General features: G+C 37.1%; 1 protein-coding gene across 1 annotated transcript in view; it reads left to right on the plus strand.

Moving 5' to 3' along the window:
• Positions 1 to 13,724, plus strand: part of PHF14 (PHD finger protein 14) — a 168,334-nt gene that overhangs the window by 38,998 nt on the left and 115,612 nt on the right. The window contains exons 8-13 of the mRNA XM_035896951.1: positions 827 to 973; positions 4,079 to 4,349; positions 7,147 to 7,253; positions 8,776 to 8,871; positions 10,464 to 10,567; positions 11,988 to 12,119. Coding sequence (XP_035752844.1) covers positions 827 to 973; positions 4,079 to 4,349; positions 7,147 to 7,253; positions 8,776 to 8,871; positions 10,464 to 10,567; positions 11,988 to 12,119 — 857 coding nt within the window. The remainder of the gene's footprint in view (positions 1 to 826; positions 974 to 4,078; positions 4,350 to 7,146; positions 7,254 to 8,775; positions 8,872 to 10,463; positions 10,568 to 11,987; positions 12,120 to 13,724) is intronic.

Here is a 13,724-nt window from a genome sequence, read left to right on the forward strand (position 1 = left end):
GGGAAAGCCTGAATAGATTTTACTGGTCTGTGTTTTACAGGTGGAGTAGAGGAAAATTTTGTAGGCAAATTATTGTCAATATTTTTATTACCTTATGAAGGAAGGCTGCTCTAAGTTCTCTTTAGCCTGTAGATTTATGATGATGTTTCTACTTTTTTGAAAATATACTGGCAATGAAATATACTTCTCAAGCCACGTCTCCTCTTGGCTCAGATATTTGTAGTCTGCTTGCAAGTTTTGCAAGTGCTAAAAGTTGCTATAAAATTACAGCCATGATAATGTGCAGATCTGAAGGAGCAAAGAATGAAAAATGGAAAAAAAAAAAATCTGAGATACGAAAAATCACGCGGCAGTATAGCCATAAAAACATTTGGAAAATCATTTGAGAAACCCAAATATATTGCCTTTTGTATTATTAAGAATCGTTAATCACCTGTAGGATAGAACGCAAAAGATGACAGAGTGAAGGAACAGGAAGAACAGGAAGTTAACAATACCTGTTATATGTAAATGGTTTTGTACTTAGGAATTTTTCCTGCTATTTCTTTTGGGAATGAGGAAATAGAGATTGAGCAGTAAAGTTAAATAGTTAATGCATTTAAAAACATCTAGGGTCACGCAATGGAAACAATGGAAAAACAATTCATGTGGTAATTTACATCAATGTGACAAAATTGATTTAGAAACATACATATTAGTTGTTTTTAGAAACATGTCATTCTGAACATTTGAAATGATTGCCAGAATGTTTGTGCTGTTCAGAGCCTTTTGGCCTTGTATGTCTTACTTTATTTTCGTTCCTTCCCCTTTGTTTTCTCTGAAACAGGATATAGCTGACCCTTTTTTTGCTTATTGTAAACAGCATGCAGACAGGTTAGACAGAAAATGGAAGCGGAAGAACTACCTGGCATTACAATCTTACTGTAAAATGTCCTTGCAGGAAAGAGAAAAACAGCTCTCGCCAGAAGCTCAGGTATTGTATTCATGACACAAATGCGTCTGTATTAATCAACCATTTTAAACAAGAAAGAAATGAAGAGTATGGGAAGTTCCTGTTATAGTAGGGAATGAAATGTGAAATATATTGATAGTGCATGGTCATTTAACAAATCAGTGATTTATTTGTAGGTTTTGGTTTCTAAGAACAATTCTCAATAAACTAATTAGCAAATAGGGATATCTATGTTTGTCTGAACTGAAAAATCTTACTTTGTTTGGTTTTGTGGCAAAGAGTTGGTAATTACATTTTCATTGTAATTCACAGATTTTGTTTAACATTTTCTTCAAAATTCTTAACAAAAAAAGACAGCCAGACAAGAAATTAGGTATAGTTCCACATCCAAATTCAGTAAAAATCCACTTTTTTCACTTAGCAATATCCTGAATGTGGCAGAAGAGTTTAGCTTGCCTAAAGATTTTTCTTGTTAGATCCTTTTTCCACTTTCTGTAGGCCCATGTAGAATTCTATGGTCTTGGGGTTTTTCATAGTAAAGATTTCCTAGGGAAAAAAAAAATGTAGGTACGGAAAGTGACTCTGTGCTGCAGAGTGGGAGTTGTCCGACAATCTTAGCAAAGACTGTATCTCTGTCCAGTGGCAGATTCATGTAAAACTATTTGTTACTGCATAAGCTCAAGCGATAAATGTCCTGTTGATATAAAGATTTCAATCATTCTGAGGTAATCTGTGAACTTTGATATGTTTTAATGTGCGTACTTCGTTATTATTTTTTCTGATTCTGAAGAATTTATAGCATACTTTGCTTTCATTGCTTAGGCTGAACTGAGTTCTTTGGAAAAATCATACCTATGTAGAAAAGCAGCTCATCTAAATGAATCCTACCTAATTTGTTGCAGAAAGTGGCAGATGCTGTAAATAATGGAGAGCAGTTATGGGAGAGAAATAACTGCTTTTTTTTTTTTTCTGAAGGGAGAACTGTAGTATAATGATCAGAAAATAAATCTTCATATCATCAAGTTTTTATTGAAAAAAATCTTACCTTTCTAGTTCTTCAGAGATCTTTGAATAGGTAAAGAGAAAATGAATTTAAAATGTCCTGTGCATTCAAGAATGAATATGAGCAAACTCTATCATAGAAGAATTTAGAATAAAATGTTTCTATGGGGTATGTATTAAGCTCGTGTAGCTTGATTTAAAACTGGTTGCATAATTCTTGCTGAATACACTCAGCTCTCAATTATGTGAAATGCACCTGTGTAGTGGAGAAACCACAATAATATGAATACTACCCAACATAATGGTAAGTGCTGGTTGTGCAAAATCAATTTGGGTCCAACAAGGCTTCTTAGCTCTGTTTTCAGGCATTTGTTACGCGGTTCCCAGCATTTCCCTCTCTTCCTTCTCTTTCCCCCAAACTGAGACCCTGCAGATTTTTTAATCTAAATTACTTGGATTAAATGTTTAGAAACTGAAAGAACGAATGCTGAAAACTGCAGGTGGAATTACTTGACATGGTGTCATGTGCACCTTGATACAAATTTGATAACTTGCATACCTTGTGTAAAACCACTTGGTTTCACTATGGGTGGCTCTGGTGTTGTATGAGTTTGCTTTAGTACTGTGTGTGTGCCTGAGTTTGCATGTATGGAAACAGATAGGATGCTTGAAAAATACACTTCCATGTCCAGTTGTACATATTGGGATTCTATGAAGTAATTGAGTGGTTTCTGTGCCTTTTTAGAAATGCAGAACTGTAAGGGGTACTACATGCATAGTAGAAATGTCTGACTGGGGAGTTGACAAAAAGTAGTATGAATTCACCCCTTGCCCGACTATATGTTGTCTGCATGAGGAAGTTAAAATCCTACCAGTAAATTCAACCGTCTTTGTTAAATTAGGATTTTGTCTAAGAAATAAGAATCTTGAAACAGTTTAGTCTGGAAAAAAAGATTAAGAATATATATATATATATATATTTTGTATATACATATGTACATACAAAAGCTCACTTCCAGGGGAGCTTGTAGGCTTAAGTAAGGTTTACAGACATTGAGCTAACATGAATAAGTGTGCAGCTGTACAAATAATTTATTTGGTATTGTGAAAGTGGATTTTTGAGGCACACGTTTGAAGGAGAAAAAAAATGGATATTTGGTGCTTTGTAGCCCAGGCAGGAATAACTGAGCCAATGGACTGGCAAGTCCTGTGGCCCAAGAAAGTAAATCCCTCTAAAGAATATAATATATAAAGCTGTCTAGGACTGTTGCAGATTTTTGGAGATGTTCTACATTGAAATACTTTCTTTATATCAATAAAGGAAGTTTAGTTTCTTCTTTCTGCAGGCAAGTAAGTAACTTCTAACTGATAGTCAGCTGGAATTTTGCCTCTGAAGGTTTGTATGTTGATGTCATTTTGTGCTAGAATTGCCACTACATAGAGTTCCCACAAGACAGTGTTTTCCAACTGTCAGTAACAACGTGATCTTCTGGGGTTGATCTCCCAGATGGTCACAAATATACAGATGTCATGAACAATATATATTGTGAGCTTCTCTTGCCTACTTCACTTCTGTTTGGGTTGTGATTTTGGCACATTATAATCAGCTAGTTTAACATTTTTAAGGAGATATGGCATTGAGAAAGGAGTTCATATGAAAGGGCGTCAAATGTGGCAAAAGTGCTATTCATCAACTTTTATTGCTCATGTAGATACCAATTTAAAGTGTATCTAAATGTATTTTTGATGGGTCAGCCAAGGCTTTTCCCAGTAGTGAGATTTCACAGTACCATCAAATTACCGTTATTGGAAGGGATTGTCTGAAAGCCAGCGATAGTTTGTGTTATTTTCATTGGTGAGGAAATCTCATCAAGAAACCTGTGAATACCTCCAAAACCTAGTGAAAGGATAATGTTACTTGTATATGCATTTTGAATTAAAATCAAATGTCTGTATTAGTGGCTGTTTCTTGAGTCATAGAGTTCCAGAATGAAAATAACATTGATTAGATCATGTGGCTTTTAAAATACAAATAAATTGCGGGTGTGTTCCAAAAGCATATAATTCAAAACCAATTTTGAGTTATTCCCTTATATTTTTAATTTGTGCATTTCTTTGTTGCAGGCTCGAATCAATGCCAGGCTACAGCAGTACCGTGCCAAGGCAGAGCTGGCCCGCACCACCAGGCCTCAGGCCTGGGTTCCCAGGGAGAAGCTACCACGACCACTCACTAGCAGTGCTTCAGCCATACGTAAGCTTATGCGCAAAGCTGAATTAATGGGAATTAGTACAGACATTTTTCCAGTGGATACTTCAGATACTAGTTCCAGTGTTGATGGAAGAAGGAAACATAAACAACCAGCTCTCACTGCTGATTTTGTGAATTATTACCTTGGTAAGATTGAAAACTCCATATTTTTCTCAATGAAAAATTATTGCTTTGCTGTATCTGTACTGTACTGATTCATGGGCTTTTTTATTTTACTTGTATTTCTTTGTTATTAATAGATAAATATGAATTATGACTTCATTTTAGATCAGGCATATTATTGCTTGGTGTCTGTATTTATGCAGGAAGTTAGTGATTTTTTTTTTTAAAAAGAAGCAAGTCTTTCAAATATAAACAGGAGGCAATGCCTTTGCTAAGAATCAGCATGGAGAGTAAACAGGAAGAATTAGAGATCTGTGTGCAGTCACAGGCCTATGATCTCATTGCAATTACTGAGATGTGGTGGGATGGCTTGCATGATTGGAATGCTGTCATAGATGGCTACATACTTCTTAGGAAAGGCAGGCCACCAAGGCGAGGTGGTGGAGTTGCTCTTTATGTGAGAAAGCGTCGAGCTCTGGCTAGGGGTGAATGAAGAATGAGTTGAGAGCTTATGGGTAAGAATTAAGGGGCAGGCTAATATGGGTGACACTGTTGTGGGGGTTTACTACAGGCCACCTGATCAGAAAGAGGGAGCTGATGAGGGCTTCTACAGGCAGCTGAAAGTAGCCTCGTGATCACAGGCCCTAGTTCTCATGGGGGACTTCAACCACCCTGATGTCTGCTGGAAAGAACACAGCTAGGCACACACAGTCTGGGAGGTTTCTGCAGGGCATTGATGATAACTTTTTGACACAGGTGGTGAAGAAGCTGACGAGGGGAAGTGTGCTGCTGGACCTTGTACTAACACACAAAGGACTGGTTGGGGATGGGAATGTTGGGGGCAGCCTTGGCTGCAGTGACCATGAGGTGGTGGAGTTCAGGATCCTGTGTGGAAGAAGCAGGGCAATAAGTAGGATTACAACCCTCAACTTCAGGCGAGCTAATTTTGGCCTCTTCAAGGACCTACTTGGAGCAATCCCATGGATTTGGGCTCTAGAAGATAGGGAGGTCCAAGAGAGCTGGTTAATATTCAAGCATCATTTCCTCCAAGCTCAAGACTGATGCATCCCTGTGAGTAAGAAATCAAGCAAAGGGGGCAGGAGACCTAAATGAATGAACAAGGAGCTTCTGGCAAAACTCAAATGGAAGAAGGAATTTTGCGGAATGTGGAAAAAGGGACTGGTCACTCAGGAGGAATATGGGAATGTTGTCAAGAGTATGCAGGGATGTGGTGAGGAAGGCAAAGGTCCACTTGGAATTAAATCTGTCAAGGGATGTCAAGGACAACACAAAGGGCTTCTTCAAATACCTCAGTAGCAAAAGGAAGACTGGGGAAAATGTGGGCCCGCTGCTGAATGAGATGGGTGCCCTGGTGATGGAGGATACAGGAAAGGCAGAGTTACTGAATGCCTTTTTTTCTTCAGTCTTTACTGCTAAGGCCAGCCCTCAGGAATCCCAGACCCTGGAGGTAGGAGAGAAAGTCTGGAGAAAGGAAGATTTTTCCTTGGTCGAGGAGGATCAGGTTAGAGATCATTTAGGCAAACTGGACACCCGAAAATCCATGGGCCCCGATGGGATGCACCCATGAGTGCTGACGGAGCTGGCAGGGGTTACTGCTAAGCCACTCTGTCACCTTTGAAAGTCATGGAGAACAGGAGAGGTGCCTGAGGACTGGAGGAAAGCCAGTGTCACTCCAGTCTTCAAAAGGGCAAGGAGGAGGACCCAGGGAACTACAGGCCAGTTAGTCTCACCTCCATCCCTGGAAAAGTGATGGAACAGCTCATTCTGGATGTCATCTCTAAGCATGTGGAGAAAAAGACAGTTATAAGGAGTAGTCAACATGGATTCACCAAGGGGAGATCATGCGAGCAATGTGCCCTTGTGGCCAAGAAGGCCAAATGGTATCTTCGGGTGCATTAGGAGAGTGTGTCAGCAGGCTGAGGAAGATTATTCTCCCCCTCTACTCTGCCCTGGTGAGGCCACACCTGGAGAACGGTGTCCAGTTCTGGGCTCCCCAGTTCAAGAGAGACTAGGAACTACTGGAGAGAGTCCGGTGGAGGGCTACAAAGACAATTAGGGGACTGGAGCATCTCTCTTACAAGGAAAGGCTGAGAGAGCTGGGTCTGTTTAGCCTGGAAAAGAGACTGCAAGGGGATCTTAGCAATGCTTACAAATATCTTAAGGGCGGGTGTCAGAAGGATGGGGCCAGACTCTTTTCAGTGGTGCACAGCGACAGGAGAAGGGGCAGTGGCCACAAACTGAAACGCAGGAATTTCCATCTGAATACAAAGAAAAACTTCCTTACTTTGAGGGTGACAGAGCACTGGAACAGGCTGCCCAGGCACGTTGTGGAATCTCCTCCTCTGGAGATACTCAAAACCTGCCTGGATATGCAACCTGCTGGGTGAACCTGCTTTAGCAGGGGAATTGGACTAGATGATATCCAGAGGTCCCTTCTAACCCCAAACATTTTGTGATTCTGTGAAGGGAGTGGAAGCTTAGACAGCTTTGGTGTATTTTTTTTTTTTTTTTCCTTATGTTTTCCTCCCTTTCTGTGTGGAATGGTAGGATTTTTGTCTTTGGGACTGTTCACTAAATGACTGATCAAAGCTCACCATTTAAATAAGTATACTAGTTATGCAGCAGAAAGTAAATGTTATGACTTTTCATTCTATTCAGTCTGTGTAATAAAACTATAGTCTATAGTTTTGTGGGTTTGTGTTGTTGCGGTTTTATGCTTTTCATTGCCTCACTTTTTTCAGTGCATAAAACTTTAAAATATAGCCAAGGATAGGTAATAATGCCGTTTTCTTTTAAATAGAGAGGAATATGCGCATGATTCAGATCCAGGAGAATATGGCTGAACAGAAGAATATCAAGGATAAATTAGAAAATGAGCAAGAAAAGCTTCATGTGGAATATAATAAGGTGAAGAAAAAGGGATAATAAACCGTTGTACTGTTTTTAGTATTGCTGCTGTTAACTTTGATAGCATTTTGCTTTCCAGACAAAGTGACTTGGAACGAAAGGTACAAACCATTCTTTCTTTAAAAGTGATATTTAAAAATATATTTCTTTTTAAAAAAATAATCTGTGGTCCATTCCCCCCATGCAAGCAGAAAATCAACTTCTAAATTGTCATATGTTGGCTGGGCATGAGTTCTTTAACTGACCCCACTGAGAGCTCCAGTAACAAATTGCACATGGAGAGACAGATCCCTCTTGAGAGTGAACTGTGTCGTAGGGCCCTTCTTTTCATTCTTTGTATGCATTTAATTTGAGACTTTGAGACAACAGAGTTTGACTCCTCTCTCTTGCTGTGGTTTTTTATTTTGTTTTGCTTGTGTGTAGTTTTAGGTTCTTCTTGAACCTGCTTGGTTCTCTGCTTGGAACCCTACTTGGGAATCTAGGATTGTCAGAATGCTATTTATTTATTTCATTTCTTTATTTCTACTCCAACTCCGGTTGTATTCATCCTAGATTTAATGACCTCGCTAATCTTTTCAGGCTGAAATAATCAGCATTCACAGGTCCATAGTGTCCTCTGAATATTTTGTTTGCATACAGGAAATTTGGGGCCAATAAATGATGGCATTGCTCCCCCAAAATGTTGTTAATGTAATTTTTTTGTTAGCTCATCATCATGGTTAAAAAAGTATTTTGTGTTTTAATTGCATTTTTACTAACTCTGTCTTTATTTTAATCTTCAAATATTTTGAAATGGAACATAGAAATACTGTATCTTTTGTGACAGATGACATGCTGCAATTCTTGCTGAATTCAGCAGCCTATCAAGTGATGGTTAGTGATGACAAAAAAATAGTGTTGCTATTAATTCTTAAACTGTTGGGTGTGTAAATGAGAACATATGGAAACGAAGCAGCAGGTCCTTGTGAATTGCCCAAAGATGATAAAGAGGGAGGAGATTGTGCATGGGGCTTTTAACCAAGGTAATAGGTCGTATGTGCTGTGTGTTAACTAACAGTTACTTCCAGAAGAAAAAAAAAAAACCTTTTTTCTGCTTGCATCCTTAATAAATTATGTGTCTTGCTATGAGAATGAGTGAATGTTATTTGGTAATGCAATGCAGAGCTTTAATTCATTTATGTGGTTACTTGTTATAGTCTTGCTCCTTAAGTACTATGGAAAACACATACAAGATATTGTTGTACTTTAGTTTCGCTTTCTAATTGATTTTATGAAACCTTATTTTCATGCTAAAATGCTTCAGATCATCTTTACAAAACAGGTGGCTGTCGAGGTTTTCATCTTAGTTCCATTAAATTGCTGAATGATTGCATTGGTCTCAGCTATAGTGACATGAGTTACATTGTTTTTTAATCCCACAATAAAGTAATGCACCCTAGATAGGTAAGAGGTTGAATAAATTTTATTAAATAACTTTTAATGGATTTTCATTCCTGTTGATTTTTGTTCTTTAACTTTCCAGCTCTGTGAGTCCTTGGAAGAGCTACAAAATATGAATGGAAAACTGCGAAATGAAGGGCAAGGCATTTGGGCTTTGCTGGGTAGAATCATTGGACAGGTTGGTTGATTTTTTTTTTTTTTTATTTTTTTTCCCTCCCCGCCTCTTTATAGTTCGTGGGCAGACGTGTTTTTCCAAGAATAGGCCTTTTTGTTTCTGTCTGTCAGTTCTATGGCTGAATAAATTGATTTGTACAGACCCACGCTTTACTCTGGGGATAATGTTTCCTGATTGAAATATCTAGACTTCTGCAAACCATCTTCTGGGAACCTGTAGCTTTATTTTGTTGTTGTAATAATGATCTTATTTGCAAAATTCTTTCATTTGGTATAACTGATTGACCTGTCATTTGTGATGAACCTTAAAGTGAAGATTGAGTTAATCCTACCATGTTTGACTCCACGTTGTCTTCAGTTACTGTAGGCTTCAACTGATATGGCAACTCTTTATGGCTTTTTTAAGATATTAATCTTTAATAGTGCAGTATGTATGTGACGGTTTTTAACTGGACAGAGCAGAATATTTTGGTCAAATGAATGTAAATATCTAGGAGAAGAGAAGATCTGGATTACTTCCTGTTGCCGAGAATTATCTTTCTTCTCGTTGGTACACACAGACAAAAGAGAAGATGTATAGAATCTTGCCATGTTTTGATAGATGTTTTATGTCAAAGTTATTAAATGGCAATGGATATTTTAGATGTCAGAGAGATTGAAATTATTTCCAATTGTGATTTTAAGGAAGATTGAAGAAACTGTTTGTTGTGAAAATGCAGACATACAATTAGGTCACAGTTTTGTCATGCCCTTTGGTCCTGCTGAGTTTGTGCTGCTGTTCAGAAAATTAAGCTTACCCTTTCTTTATGCAGTAGTAGTTCTTAAGGTATGCTAGGTTTTTCTGGTTCTATTCATCTGCCTATCTTTTCTACTTGTGAAGAAAGATTCTCACATAACTTATCTCTTGAATCAATATTATTTTTTTTCCCTCCTGTTTAAGATGTCTTTGAGAAAGTATTCACAAATATATTTCGGTGCAAATGTTACCAAATTAAAAAATAAGAAGAAACTTAAGAATTCATTTGCACAGCTTGCATGACTTTTTTTTTCCAGTTGGTTGAACAGATGCAGACCCACGGGGCTGCTGAGAAATGACTTTGATAGATGGTTGCTGTCTGAGAAGCTAGCATACTGCAGATTAGTAGAAACCCAAAGAGAATCTCGTCTGCTTTGTGGAGGGCTTGGTCCAATAAGATAATTTTTCTAATTAACCTATCGAGCACCAATGTAGCAGGGATGCTGGGGAAAATAAACTGCCTCAGTATTCTTCTGTCAGTTCTGTGAATTTGCCTTTGCTTGTTTCAGCTGCCTAGACAAATGCATTCTTGTTCATCCCTCTATTTGAAGGTTGAAGAAAAATTTTAAAAGCTAGTATTTCAATTTGTTTTTTATTTATTGACTTGAAAAAAATGAGGATAATATTACTTTATCCCAGTATAATTTCATAATATAAACATCTGTAGTTGCTCTTGTCTGCAAAATAGCTAGCTAAGCAATTTCCCACTCATAATTTGAGTTCCTCATGTGCTGAGATTGGAGTGGTATTCCCTAAAACTCTCAAGACTCACGTATACTGCATTTGTTCCAATCCAATAGAAATTGAACATACCAGCCATTTTACGTGCTCCTAAGGAAAGGAAACCAAGTAAAAAAGAAGGAGGAACGCAAAAGACATCTACACTTCCGGCTGTACTTTATAGGCAAGTAATGAAGTCTTGACAGAATAGATACAATATGTAGTAAGTTAGTTTCACAGAAATGTTAAGAGAAGATTGTTTGCTTTGGTTTTGATTAACAAAATGTTTCAGAGTTGTCTATAAGTTTTAATTACTTCTGGAGGCTAAGTTGAATAGTAGTCGATTCTTCACCTTAGCATACATGAGTAAGGTTTGGTTTTTCTTTTTCTAATTTGACAGCAGTGCTTTAAGGACAAAGGTACCTCTTTACAGCTGAAATAGAAGGGTCCTTTGTCTCTGTGATATGAAAATTTTTAACTGATCATCTTGTCTTTTGAATGCAATCATCTGTGCTGATGTTTTTGCAAACAGTGCTGCTGCTGTTTTGTCACAGTGGCTGGGTGCATAAAACACTTGTCATACAAGAATTTTCACTTTTTGCTCATAGGTTGTCAAATACTTTGGGATATCTTGTGTTTTAGTTTTCCCTACTTCTATTTCTATTGATTCCCAAGAAAAGAAAATTTATTCACTTACTCTGTCATTGATCCACCTTGTCCCCCCTTCTGTAAGTTGTGAAGCTACTGACTGGATTTTAACTAAGCCTAACAGTGGAATATATACAAGGGATCTCAGAGCGTGACTGTGCAAAATATACACATTGCCTTGGATCTTCTTCTCTTGCCACCAGCTGAGAAGTGGCACGGTCTGTCATTTATCTAGAGAGCAGCAGGCAGCCTCCAGCCACAGCAAGTGGGTAGTATCTTGCCCAGGTAGCAGGCTAAATGAAGAAGATGAGTTAGACAAGCAAAAGTTAATTCTCGTGCTGTGAGAGGTGGAAATCTTGAGAACATGGCAGTGGGCTGAGGATTTGGCAATTTAGATGGCTACACAAACAAATAATAGGAGTCGTGCTTTACTAGTTCTGTTTCATTCAGTTATTTTTGAAATAACTAAAATTTCAATTCTAGTAAAATAATAATAATAAAAAGGAAATGTAATTTCTGAGTTGATACATTGCCCAACATAATAGCAGCACAGACCTATTTCAGGGTGCTTGCATTATTAAAATAAGCATATGATTATTACAACTGATAATAGTAGCATAATTTTCTATTTAAGCGTTTGGATCACACAGATAGTACTTTTTCCATTTGCTAATGGTACATTTTGTTGAAGTATCAAGTGATTACTTACTGGTTAGAAGTCCTCAAAAAATAGATTGAAAGCTATTTTATTGTTAAGTTAACTATATTAGGTGCCTTTTATGCTTTACTGTGTATAGGTAGAAGCTCCTTAAAAAGTAATTATGCACTTAAATGATGCATTCAAATTGAACTTGCCACATGTTTGTATTGAAACTGGGGAATGTGCTGGGATGTATCGTTTATTCTTTATGATTTCAAATTTAATTATAATGCTTTTCTGCTACCTACATTAAAAGTTGTGGAATTTGCAAGAAGAACCATGATCAACACCTACTGCTACTGTGTGATACTTGTAAACTCCATTATCATCTTGGTTGCCTGGATCCACCTCTTACAAGGATGCCAAGGAAGACCAAGAACAGTTACTGGTAAGAATGCAGTTGATATGTTGCCTTGAGCTGTCTCTGTACTTAAAGCAGGACATAAATGTGAATAGACTTGGAAATTCTAAGTGGTTTAGGTATTGCCATAATGCAGTCTGAACTGAGTTATTTTGTTTTCAGGTTATTAGCAGTGATACTTCAAGGTAAGAAAAAAAAGTTGTGAATATTTTCTCATTATTAGACACAGTGTAGAAATAGATTATAGTTTTAATTTCCTTAGCTTTTGAGTTCATTATTAATGCTGCTATATAGTAATGGTAGGAAACTATAGGCTGCCTTTAGGAAATTAAAGACTTGGTCTCCTGTTTATCTTAGGACCCAGATATGCAACACTCTATCCAGATCTTTAGGAAAATACTTATAAATACTTAAAAATAAACTTGCAAGTAATAGATCAGTTTATTGCAATGTGGGAAATGAGTTGGGTTTACTTCTGTCTTGTGACTCAAATCTGCATAACTGTACTTACTGCAGTTACATTTCCATGAATTAAAATTCTTTTTATGCCAGTGGAGCAGAACAAAAACTAAGTGGTACAATGGAGAACTGATAATGTGGTAAAGGTGCTGGTTTCCAAATTGTCATAAAATCAGTGTACTGCTGTGTTAGCGTTCTGCCTGTTTCTGAACTGCTCTGAAATGTGTTAGAAGCACTTTTTTATCTGGCAAGAAGTTAGAGTTACAGAATCTTCAGGGATCATCAACACCTTATTTAAACGTTCAGGTACCAAATCAGAGTAGTATAAGAATTCCTTCTAAAAATACAGTAGAACTATTTTAATCAAGAAAACATGGTCTCTGTTTTTCTTCATATGATTCTTAATTTTTTTTTAAATTTTTTTAAAAACTTCCATAAAGCATTTGCTCAAGTAATCTTTTTGTGTAGTTTTGATGATTGTGCGCAGAGATTGTGTGCTGGTACATGAAATGGGAAGTGTCTCGTTTTTTATATCTTAACATGACAAAACGTGGATTTACCCCAGTAAATTTAGTTACTAAATTAATAGAGATTTCCTTTTAAGAGCTGAAAAGCTCAGAAAAGTTCTCACCATCATTAATATCTTTTTGAACTTAATTTTCCTTTGATTATTTAATGTTGTCTGTGATTTTGGACTTTTCACTATTTCAAGGGCATTCTGGTCAAATTTACCAAGTAGTTATGTTACATGGAAGCATTTTTTTTTTTTTTTCTTTTTGGTAGCTTCTGCATTTGCACAGGAGGTTCTTGATTTTTGTTCTGCTTTTTAACTAAGTTGAAAAGGCTCACTAAAAGCCATCAGTCCAAAAGATGTAAGACTACAATTCTCAGTAGGTGTTAAAGGCAGAATAGGACAGGTTAGGTAGTAAAACACTTTTATTTCAAAGCTGTAACTTATCTTTGTTGTGAATTTCATGCTTCAATTATATGTCAGATCACAAACTTAGCTTTTACTTCTAATTAGCTAAGGCATATTTTGGAGTGTGAGATTATAGCAGACAAATTGAGCCATATTGATTGCATTCTTTTCATCATTGGACATGCCTTTATGTATTCTTTTCAGGATCGGTAGGGAGCATATAGAATGAACCCTTAATCTAAGTTTGAGTTCAG

The sequence above is a fragment of the Egretta garzetta genome, unplaced genomic scaffold (genome assembly GCF_000687185.1).
Source record: "Egretta garzetta isolate BGI_Z169 unplaced genomic scaffold, ASM68718v1 scaffold30, whole genome shotgun sequence".
NCBI lineage: Eukaryota > Metazoa > Chordata > Aves > Pelecaniformes > Ardeidae > Egretta > Egretta garzetta.